Genomic DNA, 12,175 nt, shown 5'->3' on the forward strand with positions numbered 1-12,175 from the left:
GTCATATGTCACGTGGTACAGGCGCCATCTTGGAAAAAAGTTACACCTCTATATCTCCCAAACCGCTCAATGTAAAAAATTGAGACCTGACTCATTGTCTCTGACTCCCCATGGGGAATAAGATATATTAATGATGATGTCATCGGAGCATTCGTTACTACGTCTAATTAGACAAATACAACACTTATCCATCCGATCATTATTTTAAAATTTTCAGCAACTATTGGTCTGATTGACACGAAATTTACACAATATGAGCGCCTCCTCCTTGAGAATATTTTAATAGCAATCATGACGTCATAGGTCATGTGTTACAGGCGCCATCTTGGAAAAACCGAAAAACATTGCGCCTCTATATCTCCAAAACCGCTCGATGGAAAAAATTGAAACGCAGCTCATTGTAAATAACTCCATGTGGGGAATAGGTGTTGAAACGACGACGTCATTGTTGCCATAATTATGACGTCATAATTCGACAGGGACAACGCTTAGTCTGATCAGTTTGAAATTTATTGAGCATGATCTATGCAACAATTATTTAGAGAATATAAATTTATGATGTCATTGCTCACGTGGTCTGGCAGCCATATTGGATCAAAAAAAAGAAACGTTCAAAAACAGAAGATTTGGCTCACACCAAGTTGACTGCACAGGGTAAGTATTCTATGAATACCATCTAGTTTGGTGATGTAGTCAGTTTTTTGTGATGAATTTAAATTCTATGATCATTTGAGTGTTTTTTTTTAGTGATATAGTCCAATTTTGGTGATGAATTTAAATTATATAATAATTTGAGTGTTCTTTTAGTGATATAGTAGTAGATGATAAATGTTGTTTCTGGGACACTTCCATTTAACATGGGAAATCCCTATCTAATGTGATTTACCCCCCTGTCTTTTTTCAAAAACCATAAACACCTCTATTTCTCCCCCTATGTTCCTTCTCCCCCTATGAACCTATAATCCTTCTCACCTTATGAACCTATAATCCTTCTCACCTTATGAACCTATGATTTTTCTTCCTTTATGAACCTATGTTCCTTCTCCCCCTATGAACCTATTCCTTTCTCGCCTTATGAACCTATAAAATCCTTCACACTTACATGTAAATTTTCCTCTCACCATCACTTTTCTTCATTTCCCCTTAACACCTCTATTCCTGACCCCCTTTGTCTTATGGTACTCTTACTATCAATGATTCCGAGTAGACCACTGAAACTGATCCTACAAATATTTTGTTTATGATCTTAACAATGATCCTAACAACTCAAAAATATTTCCATCTTTTTTACCCAACTCACCAGTATTTAAATTAATTCTCTTATTTGTTTTGTGAACTTTTTTACCAGTTGCCTTTTCAATAAGTCTTATTTGATATTTTTCACATTCATTAAGGATGCCATACTTAAACCTCGAACCTTTTTTTAATTAATGAAAGAAATGACATGTTGCTTAACTTTACAAGAAATGACGCGTTGGGAATTTCTCATTGTCTTATTTCCTGTTTCCTCGAAATGTTAAAGCTGAGTTCTGTTCCCGAAAATACATTTTGGTCATTATAAAGGTCGTGTTGCCGTGCTGTTTTTATCATTACGAACCGAAGAACATGAGCATCAACATGTCTTATTTCACTCTCTACTCTGATGAAGAATACTCACCAGGACTTTGGTAAGTTTCATTCAGAATTAAACTGGTGATGTGAGTTTTGTATGTGATTAATTTAAATTTATATGACTCATGATATATTTTTTTATTACAGCAATTCAGGTTTTCAAAATGACCTGGTCTTGGCAGAGTTTCCAGTTGTTCCACAAGAGGTTTACAACGAATTGAACACGGGTTGGAGCGACCTGCCTCACAGATTGAATGAATTCGATGTTTCACCGTTCTTAGAAGATAATCACCATCGGAGTTTGTCTCAGGTAATTAATTATTCATTTCTCTGATTGGCACCATTAAACGGGAGCTGTCATTTATTTATTCATTGTCAATACATAAGGAGAGATTATTAACGTTTTTTCTTTCTTTTTTGAAACAGAATATAACACCATCAACAGATGACCACAACCACAACCACGGCTTTGAGTGGGATGCTTTTGATTTTCCAAAGAGTGGTTATTTCCCGTAAACATGTGGTACCCTAAATTTTCAACTCGACCACTTGAACACAAAGCTCGATTTTTTAGAGGTATGTATCCCAATATCCTCATATCCTTGTGTGTGTGTGTGTGTATGTGTATGTGTGTGTGTGTGTGTGTATGTGTGTGTGTGTGTATGTGTGTGTGTGTGTGTGTATGTGTGTATGTGTGTGTGTGTGTGTGTGTGTGTGTGTGTGTGTGTGTGTATGTGTATGTGTGTATGTGTGTGTGTGTGTGTGTGTGTGTATGTGTGTATGTGTGTGTGTGTAATATTTTCTCTCCCCTCTTGTCCTCTTGTCTTCAGGAAGAGATTCAAAAACTCAACACATCTGCTGTCTTTGACTTGTGCTTGGAACAAATTGATGACTTGTGCTGGGAAGAAGTTGAATGTATAATACCTCAAGGAAAATGTTTTAGTAATATGAAGATTTTAATGTTTTCACTATTATTTATATATATTTGTTTTGTTTATAATTATTTAATTATTAATTACAAAAAGAGAATAAAGGAGGGAACAGGGAGGTGCACCCCTGCCAAAGACCCTTCACCCCCCTCATCCCACCCCTCCACTCCCCTTGTGTGTGTGGGGAAGGTGGGGGTGGGATGAGGGGGGTGAAGGGTCAAGGGTGGGGGTGCACGGAGGGTGGGGGATGATGGGTGTGGTCTGTGTGGGCGGGGTCTGTGTGGGCGTGGTCTGTGTGGGTGTGGCTTATGATTTTTATTTATATAATTTTTTTTATTACCACTAATTAAATTAGCTAATCTGGGTGGGGTGAATAGAAATGTTGTTTAATAAATTATTAGCTTTGTTTTTTGTAATTCTTGTGAATAAAATGCCCCTAATATTTCTTCCCCATTCATATCATATAATTTGTAGGTCCAAGGGACTGTATCCATTACATCAATGATTTTAAATAATTCACGAGTCCATTTTTGTGTATAACCTTTTTCAAAATGGCTTTTCCATTTGTATATTCTTACAATATCACCAACTTTGAACTTGGGCTTTCTCAAATTAATCTGCTTTTCATATTCTAATTTTGTAAATGTTTCTGATGGTTTTGATTTTGTTGATGAATGAACTGTATTATTGTAATTATCGACAATATTCTGGATTAAATACACCCATTGTTGAGAACTGAGCTGTGTGAATTTTTTATATAATTTCTCTTTTAAAGTGCGATTAAAACGCTCAATAACAACTGCTTTTCCTTCATTAAAGGTGCTGTATAATTTAATACCCTCCCCCTTTAGAAATTTCATAAATATTTTGTTATAGAACTCTGTTCTCTCGTCAGTCCATAACTTCTTTGGTTTTCTTTTACTTTTACTAAATATTCCACTGAAAGCTAACATTAAAGTATCACCTCTCTTGTTTTTCAAAGGAACAACCCAGGCAAATCTACTCCTCAAATCAATAACGGTTAAAGCATACCTGTATCCCTTATCATTATTTAGTTCGATTAAATCAGCAGACCATATCTGGTCAGTGTCTTTGGAATAAACCTTCCTTCTTTTAAACTTGGTGATTATAGGTTTGTGTAATTATTTAGCCAAAAGCTCTTCAGTCTTGATGACATCATTAGAGCCTAATAGTATTTTGAGGAATAACCAAGACCAAGTTTCAATTTAGCACTTATCATTTTTTTTACAATAAACCTATCAACTTTCTCTCTCAACGTAGGATTTTGTATCAAAGACAAATTATAAGACATTTCTCTGTCTGCTTCATGTTTTTCATCCAATGTAGTGGTATTTCCATAAGCAATATCATGTTTCATACACACTTCATCAACCTTATTTTTTGGTTTAGACCAAGGTTTAGGATTGTCAGCCTCATCTAATCTTTTATCCAAGTTTGTTCCGGGACCACAGAAAGAATACCCTGGAAGGTGTAATTCCCCCGGAATTCCAGTTGTTGTAAATTTACTTCCTGACAGAAACTTTTGTATGTCTCCTCCACTTTTAGGAGAGATGAATTGGCACTTTTTAGAGCCACACACTTGACATATTCCTTTTTGATAAACTCTATTATTTTTAGCTTTAACATGAGATATTTTTAGATTTAGTTTTCTTTTTACATTTGAGACAATAACTCATATTTATTTATCAGAAAAAGTCCGACAAAGTATCAAAACCTTTTTGTTTTCAACATATACATTTCTATCTTGATTTTTAAAACATAAAGAATCCTAAGGAATGCCTTCACTCTCTCCTCCATTTATTTACAAATAAAACTAACTAAAGTCAATAGCCTCATCAACCACATAATCTTTGTCTTCTTCATGTAAATCTCCTCGCTGAACTCATCTCAACCATTTTTGAAATCATTATCTTAGTAAGAGTCGTTAATTCTTTATTTTCCTCTTCGGTGCGTTGAGATTGATTTATTTGCTGTAATACACTCAATCTTTTACGAATCTCACTGATTTCCATCTTTTTATATTTTTCCTCCCTCTCTCTTTGCTCCCTCTCCTCCTTCTCCTTTTTCTCCCTTTCCTCCTTCTCCTTTTTCTCCCTTTCCTCCTTCTCCTTTTTCTCCCTTTCCTCCTTCTCCTTTTTCTCCCTTTCCTCCTTCTCCTTTTTCTCCTTCTCCTTTTTCTTCCTTTCATCCTTCTCCTCCTTCTCTCTTTTCTCCTTCTCTTCTTCAACTCCTTCCTCAACCCTTGCTACCCTTGAGCTTGAGCCCCAAAGAATATTATACATATACTCATCTGGATTTTGAGATATTCTTGTATCTATAATTATTTTTCTCATAATAGGATACCAATAAGATTTGTTGACGATTTCTAAAAGAGTTTTATATTTCATAACTTTGAGAAGTTCATTTTTATTTAATATTTTAAACAAGTCTCTATTTGTGGGTTTAGCAATATCAGTATAAGGCCAGTTTTTTATGACAAAATTCCCATGTATATGCTCCAAATCATAAGGTATGTAATACCGAGCACCCTTTTCTTGTAGGTATCTTTGAATACAAAAATTATAATTCTCTTGTAGTCTTCTGCCTGCCATTTATGTATCAGAAATATATTTGAGATTAATATTATGACAGGTAATACCACCCCATCTTCCCACTACCAAATCGGTTTGTATTCCTCGGCTTTCTATCCTTATCTCATTACCTTCCTTCTTTGTCATGCTAACCATCGCTATACTATCATATATTTTTCTTTTCTTAAAACCATGTATTTGTTGTTTATTAATTGTACTTCCACATAAATCCTTATCCTCACCAAGCGGATAATATTCTTCTTTACGAGACTGATTAAAATCATGTAGGTCTTCTATGTTTATTGAAAAAGACCAATTATACCCGAAATCAGGCATATCATACCCCCATTTTATAATTTGCATATTAACTATATGTCCTTTTTAATAAAATTCAATTGTAAGCAGGTAGTTAAATTCAATGAGGAAAGGTGTATGGTCAGTATAACCAGGTGTTGTGGTTGTAAATTTTACTTGTTTAACAAAACGTGCTGTTTCCTTTAAATATATATATTGTGATAAATCACTATCTAATTAAGTCATTCGCATCTGTAGGGTTTGGATAATTGATTAATTTATAAGTATTCTTCATATTAATATTTTTACTTATACTATATTTTTGTCGTTCAGCCTGTGCCTTTGTATAATAATTTGATAAATCAATATCCTGAGAGGATTCTCCAAAGATAGAACCATCTTTTCCAACATAGGTCATTTATATTAGATTAAAAATGATATCATAAAAATTTTCATTATTGTTGAGTTGAAATAATACATATAAACATAATTGACCACAACATTTAGAATTAATTCCTTGAACTAGAAATGTTTGATAAACACCATTCTGTAAGAATTGTATTACTTCAAAAGGTGGTGGCATACCATAACTATCAAAATAATATTTATCCTGACTATTATGAATACAAACCCAATGAGAACCATTCTGTGTGTCTAAATTCATAATAATATTCTTTGTATTCTTATTTATATGTATTAATTCATCTCTCATACAAATAACCACATTATAAATTTTTAGTGTTTTACAATACTAAGCTAGTTCTATATTTGACGTTGTATTCTTTCCAAATTGTTTAAACCATTTATCCATTTATTTATGAGAAAGATACAATCCATACCCCGTTTAGTTAGTTTAACACCCGCTTGAGCGATAGAGGAAAGCATATCTCCAACCAACAATCTAGCTTTATCAGGTAGACTTTCAAGTTTTTGAGCAAAATCTACAATTACACCACTTCCACTAATTTGTTTCTCCAACTCCTTGTTATGTCTTTCCAATTCTTTTTGAGCTTTTAGTTGTGCCTTCCTTTCATTAGCAGTTTTTACCGCTGCTGAAATACCACCAGTCAATGCTCCTGCCGCACTTAAACCAGCAAATAAAGGAATTAGAAACGGGAGAAATCCTCCTCTTGACTCGTCTATTGAATATTCCTTTAACATAGGTTTTGTCATTTTAATTTTAAGTGAACCAGTATCATTTAGTGTTTTAACTTGTGTGTGTGTGAGTAAAACATCAATTCTTACAGCTCCTTTTCTTTGAATTGTATTAACATTAATAATACAAGGCTTTTGATTTTGAATACAAGATGTTAATTTATTAAGATTGATTTGATTAACATATACCCGTACCATTTATTTATGAGAAAAAACCTATGTGATATTAATCATAACACCATTATCTGTATTAATCTGTAATTCTGTTTCTTCCAAAAGCAAACAATATGTATTAACTTCTTCATTCTCTCCTCTTTCAATGTATAGAGAAGTATCCACTCTATTAGACTTTATAGTTTCCTTTTGAGAACTCAGGTCAATTGCGTAGATTGTATAAAGTTTTTGAAACGCAACCATATCCAAAATAGGATCATTATTACCGTTGCTTTCACACACCTTTTGGTAAGACTTGTAGGCTTCCGCATAATCATTTTTTTCCCAATAAATTTCCAATCTATCTCGCGGATAAAATGTACCATCAAGAGAAACCCGAAGTTGTTTCACCTTAGCATTATCACACAGCGCATTATTCTTATTAGTACCGTCCTCTCCATCTGGTTTTTTAAAAATGAACCAGAGGTATCATGGCTTTCCTTGAAGAACACCTAAATTCCAAGTGTAGGTAGTGTGTTCCAGTTTAACGTGTTGACATCTTCTTTTAAGGTATGATACATTTAGCAGGGTCTTTGAGTTAAGTATTCTATTTAACATCTCTTCCGTTTTAAGATTAGGAGTATATTCACTAATATACCAACACAAATCATTAATAACAAATTTATTATTGTCGCCAAAAGCATTTTCAGCCCCAAAAAGCAACCTATTTACATTCTCATTCCTTTGGAGTTAAAATCTAATTTTAAGACCATACAAAACTTTATCATAATCACAAAATCCAAATATACCTTTCAGAGGTACCGCTATGGTAAAACTATTCTCTACTTTTGTTTCATCATTATACATTGACTTCCTTTGACTATAACCAGGGTCAACATTTGTTCCCGTAGACATATCAGGAATAAAACCTTCAACAGCTCCCTTACCCATTCTATCACCAAACGAATATAGTGTAAATTTCATCATTTCAGATGTAGCAGAGACATAATCAACCGCTTCAACCTCTTGTGTTCCAATATACAGGCGAACACTATCAAACATTTTCCAGAAGAAATCATTTGCGAGTGTAGCATTAGTGTTATTCGCAGCCTTAGTGAATTTAAATTTACACAGTAAGAAACTATCAGCGAGATTCAAGTAAGTTTGTTGATTATTTATTTCAAAACTTTTTGTTCCATTTGAATTCCAGTCTGTTCCTGTTATAGCATTTACCTTAAAATAGTCTTCCTTTTTCGTGGAGTTTGAAATGATAATCGTATCATCCAATCATAGATACTATCAATCGCTTCCATACTTGTATTTATATAGCATTAAAATTGTTGAAACCCTGACCCAAGTATTTTAATGATTTTTTGTCGTTCTTGTGAAGATAGTTGAGTTTTACCTTTTTTTATTTCTTTGATTGCTTGTAATTTATGAGACTCCTTTTGAGCATCTTTTATACTCTTTATAGCTCCTGCAACATTTCCCATGGCAGAAGCAGTTGAACCAATTAGGTCTTTATGTTTAAGAATGGTTGAACCAATACCCATAAGAGTATCAATTATCCCATCTCCTTTATTTCTAAATTGATGTCCCACACCCCGTTGTCTCTTTGGTTTATAGTATCCTCTACCAAGAAACATACCTTCACCCTTATAGTATGGTGAAAAGGAACATCCCCTCCCCTGTAATTATTTTATATTTTCCCAACTCGTGTTTTCTCACAATAACCATTATTTATTTATTGAAAAACTTCACGTAGGTGAATTCTGATGGATATAATTTCTTCATTAAAGGAGATCATATGATTATCTTGATCGGTTATCCTAAAATTTACTCTGTATATAGTTTTTCCTGACACAGGTAAATAGACAAGATGTTTTCGTTCCATATTAAATTTATAACCAATCGGGGTTGAGTATGCGCTGAATGAAAATATTGTATTTGTTCTTATTCCATCGTTATAAGCACCATCAATCAAGTCACAATGAATTAATACTGAATTTATACCAGAGGATATTTGAATGACATTATCACTGTAAAACGTCCCGTTAGTTTCAATCTTCTTTGAAGAGAAACCCATTAGCTCTCTAAACGATTTTTCTATCGTGAAATCAACTTTATAATTATTTTTAAGTTTAATCGATGATTTTGAAGTGTGTTTTTGAATATCTATCACCATATTTTTTGGTTCATCACCTTGTTCTTTCATAAGGTGAGAGACTTCAGAAGATATTTGAGAAATCTCGTAAGCTCCAGGTGAAACGGTTATAGTTTTATATCCACTTCCTGGATTATAACTAAACTTGTTGTTTTTCTCTGTGATATTAAAAAGGGTATTGTAAGTCTCCATTGACAACAAAGAAGCCCCATATGAGACAAGGGGGTCAAGTTGTAGTGGGTAAGGGAATGAAGCTGTGTAATCACTCGTTGTGAAATTAAAACTAAGAATTGTGCTTCTCATCTTATTTAATATCTAATAAAATATCTTTGTATTGACATTTATTAATTATTTTCATGTTCATCAACTGGTCTAAAATGGCTGAGGCTTCATTAAAACAATTGTTGTTTCCAGCCTTCTTACTACCCAACAGCAATAATAGCCTATTAACTAATTGTGATGGGTCATTTGGAAGAAAGCTAACACCCGAACCAAGCTTACTTAAAGCATCAATAATATGTTTCTCCTTCTCATTCTTCTTCCTTTTACCAGCAACAGAAACTCCATAATCAAGTGCGTTTAGCAACTCAATATACTCTCTATCTTCCTCTCTTTCCATATCAAGTGGTTCCTCAAAATAAGGTGAATTAGTATATCTGTTGGAACCCATCTGTGGATCGGTCCCATCGGCCAATGGGTCTGACCCATCTGTGGATGCACGAGAAATGACAATGCAGAGCCATCGGCCGATGGGTCTGCGCCATCTGCGGATGTGTTGTTCACCTTGAAGGAATGTGTTGACAGAATGGTGCTCTTCAATCAGGTACACAGTCATTGGAATTACATGTGGTAGGAATTTAACAGAGATGATTTTAAAATGTTTTATTATCTATTTCTACCCATCTATTTATACATTTTGTCAATACATTTTGTAATTAACAGATACATGGCAGTTTTAGTAAAGCTTTACATAACATACTCAACATTCATACAAAACATTAGGTGTTCTTCTGATAATGGCGGAGGGGAATGTTAAATTCCTTTATATTAAATTAAATAAAATAAAATTAAAATTAAATAAAAAAATATAATTTAAATTTTAAAAATAAAAGTTAAATAAAACATTTAAAAATCATCTCTGTTAAATTCCTACCACATGTAATTCCAATGACTGTGTACCTGATTGAAGAGCACCATTCTGTCAACACATTCCTTCAAGGTGAACAACACATCCGCAGATGGCGCAGACCCATCGGCCGATGGGACCGATCCACAGATGGGTTCCAACATATCCATCTTTTGTTAGAAGAAACATTAATCTTGGAGTTAATTCAACATTTGGTTGAGCAGAACTTAAGAACACCAATTTATCATTAAATATCAATAACCTTTCTTTCACAAGATGGAACTGTGCTGGTTCTTCTGTTGGAATGAGACCTGCTCTGGTTTTTGAACCCACCGAATATTCATTGTTTTGAAGAGCTTCCACAACATAATTAGGTGGTTGATTTACCGCCTCAAGTTTCCGAAATAATCCTTCATCGTCATATTCTAATTCTTCAAGTTCTTGCTCTGTCATTTGACTAAAATCATTGAGCATTTGAAGTTTTTTTGGAGTAAATTCTAACGTGGGAACTGTAGGTGAAATCGTTTGTTGAGTTTTTAAAAGTGGTTTAAAAAATTTCTCTTGTTTTCTTTCAAAGGCTTCTTCACCAGTTAGTTTCTGTCTCTGTTTCTTCTTTATCTCTTCCTGTTGCTTTACAACTTTTGAAACCAACTCTTGATGTTCTTTAAACTTTCTTGCTCTTTCTTCGGTATTCATTTTCAGTATTTATTTATTGAAAAATATCATTTAGTATCTCATCTTGTTTCACAACAATATATTTATATCTTCCAATCGTGTGTTTCATATAATTTTCAAATTCTTTTTTACTACATAACGTAGAGCAATTATCTCTCCAAAAATTATTTACATCTATTGAATTTAACTTAAATAAAATAAAAGTATTGGCATTGTTTCTTATTGAGCGCCGAGGGAGTTGAAAATATGACTGACTAAGATAAATACAATTACAAGAAGAATGTCTCCCTCTTGTATAGTAGCTATCCATTACTGTTTGGTTTCTCTCATTTACACAATCATCAAAGATAACGAGGTTCTTTTTTGATTTATCTAAATCTTGAGGTGAAGGTATATCATCTGTATTATCACTGAGAATACAAGTTATGGGTTTTGGTTTCGATTTTGATTTGTGTGTATCACAAAATAATTGTATTATATCTTAAATATTATAATCATTTAGTTTGTTTTGAAGTTTAAATAAACCGATAATGTCTTCCTTTTTAAGGCCCGCATTAAAACCCTGTGAGAGTAGTTGATACTCGGGTTGAAAACTAGACTTTGTAAAAATTATTAAATTATCATAATCTAAAAAATTAGGGCCAAGGAGCATCTTCAAAAGTAAACAGGTTTTTCCACATCTGCTTGAACCAACTATTAGACATCTCAATGAATTTGGAATGTTTTTATGGTTATTAAATTTTATCTTATTTTCCCAAACGGGTAAAAAATCATTCATTTATATATTTGGAAAACAAGTCATCTAACTTTTTTTGAACTATTTTAGAAACTCTATATTTTATCCTGAGTTCGGGTTTAATTTCAAAATAATTCATTATTTTATTTATATAGTATCTTGTATTAACATTTCCATTAAAATTATTTTGAATAATAAATATCATTAAACCCTTATACATTTCCTCAATACAAATAGTCTCTTCCCTTGAAAGAAATGGTGTATTATCATCACAATACTCAACATTCATCTCTCTTATTAATCTTGTAAAGTAATTCATTTTTGGTTCTAAATTAAAAGAGTTATATATTTTTATTTTTTTTATTTATTATCATTAATTAAAATTAAATCACAGAAAATACATTGTTTATATGAACCCTCATTATTAAGCCCTATTCTATCACAAGCCGGACAATCCTCTAATTTATCATATGGAGAGTCTGGAAATTCTAAATATCCTTCAGAACTTATCATATTTATATGGTAAATTTTTACTTAAACTAAACGCAAGTTTATTCGTTAATAAATACAATGTTTCAAAGCACAAAAGACAAATTTCAATCAATCTCTACTTATGTCAGATATAGAATGATGAATGAAGATATAGAAAAATATGTCAAAGATGTTAAATTGAACAAAGATAAATATGGAAATTTGTGGGTAAACCAGTTATGGAAAATAACATGAGCCCCTCTATTTCAT

The 12,175-nt window shown here is 32.8% G+C and overlaps 1 protein-coding gene across 1 annotated transcript; it reads left to right on the forward strand.

The window, feature by feature from the left end:
• The first annotated feature begins 1,360 nt into the window (after positions 1 to 1,360).
• LOC144891179 (uncharacterized) lies at positions 1,361 to 2,197 on the forward strand. Its single transcript, XM_078773541.1, has 3 exons — positions 1,361 to 1,667; positions 1,759 to 1,921; positions 2,038 to 2,197. The coding sequence occupies exons 1-3, from the start codon at positions 1,606 to 1,608 to the stop codon at positions 2,125 to 2,127; spliced, it is 315 nt and encodes a 104-aa protein (XP_078629667.1). The 5' UTR covers positions 1,361 to 1,605; the 3' UTR covers positions 2,128 to 2,197.
• The last annotated feature ends 9,978 nt before the right edge of the window (positions 2,198 to 12,175 follow it).

The sequence above is a fragment of the Myxine glutinosa genome, chromosome 3 (genome assembly GCF_964187855.1).
Source record: "Myxine glutinosa chromosome 3, kmMyxGlut1.1, whole genome shotgun sequence".
In the NCBI taxonomy this organism is placed as follows: Eukaryota; Metazoa; Chordata; class Myxini; order Myxiniformes; family Myxinidae; genus Myxine; species Myxine glutinosa.

What these genes read in the sequence shown, in the direction of transcription:
- LOC144891179 (XM_078773541.1), top strand. Translation starts at nt 1,606, where the DNA reads ATGAGCATCAACATGTCTTATTTCACTCTCTACTCTGATGAAGAATAC. An exon ending in GAATACTCACCAGGACTTTG is followed by an intron (nt 1,668 to 1,758) that starts GTAAGTTTCATT and finishes TTTTTATTACAG; the next exon opens with CAATTCAGGTTTTCAAAATG. An exon ending in ACCATCGGAGTTTGTCTCAG is followed by an intron (nt 1,922 to 2,037) that starts GTAATTAATTAT and finishes TTTTTGAAACAG; the next exon opens with AATATAACACCATCAACAGA.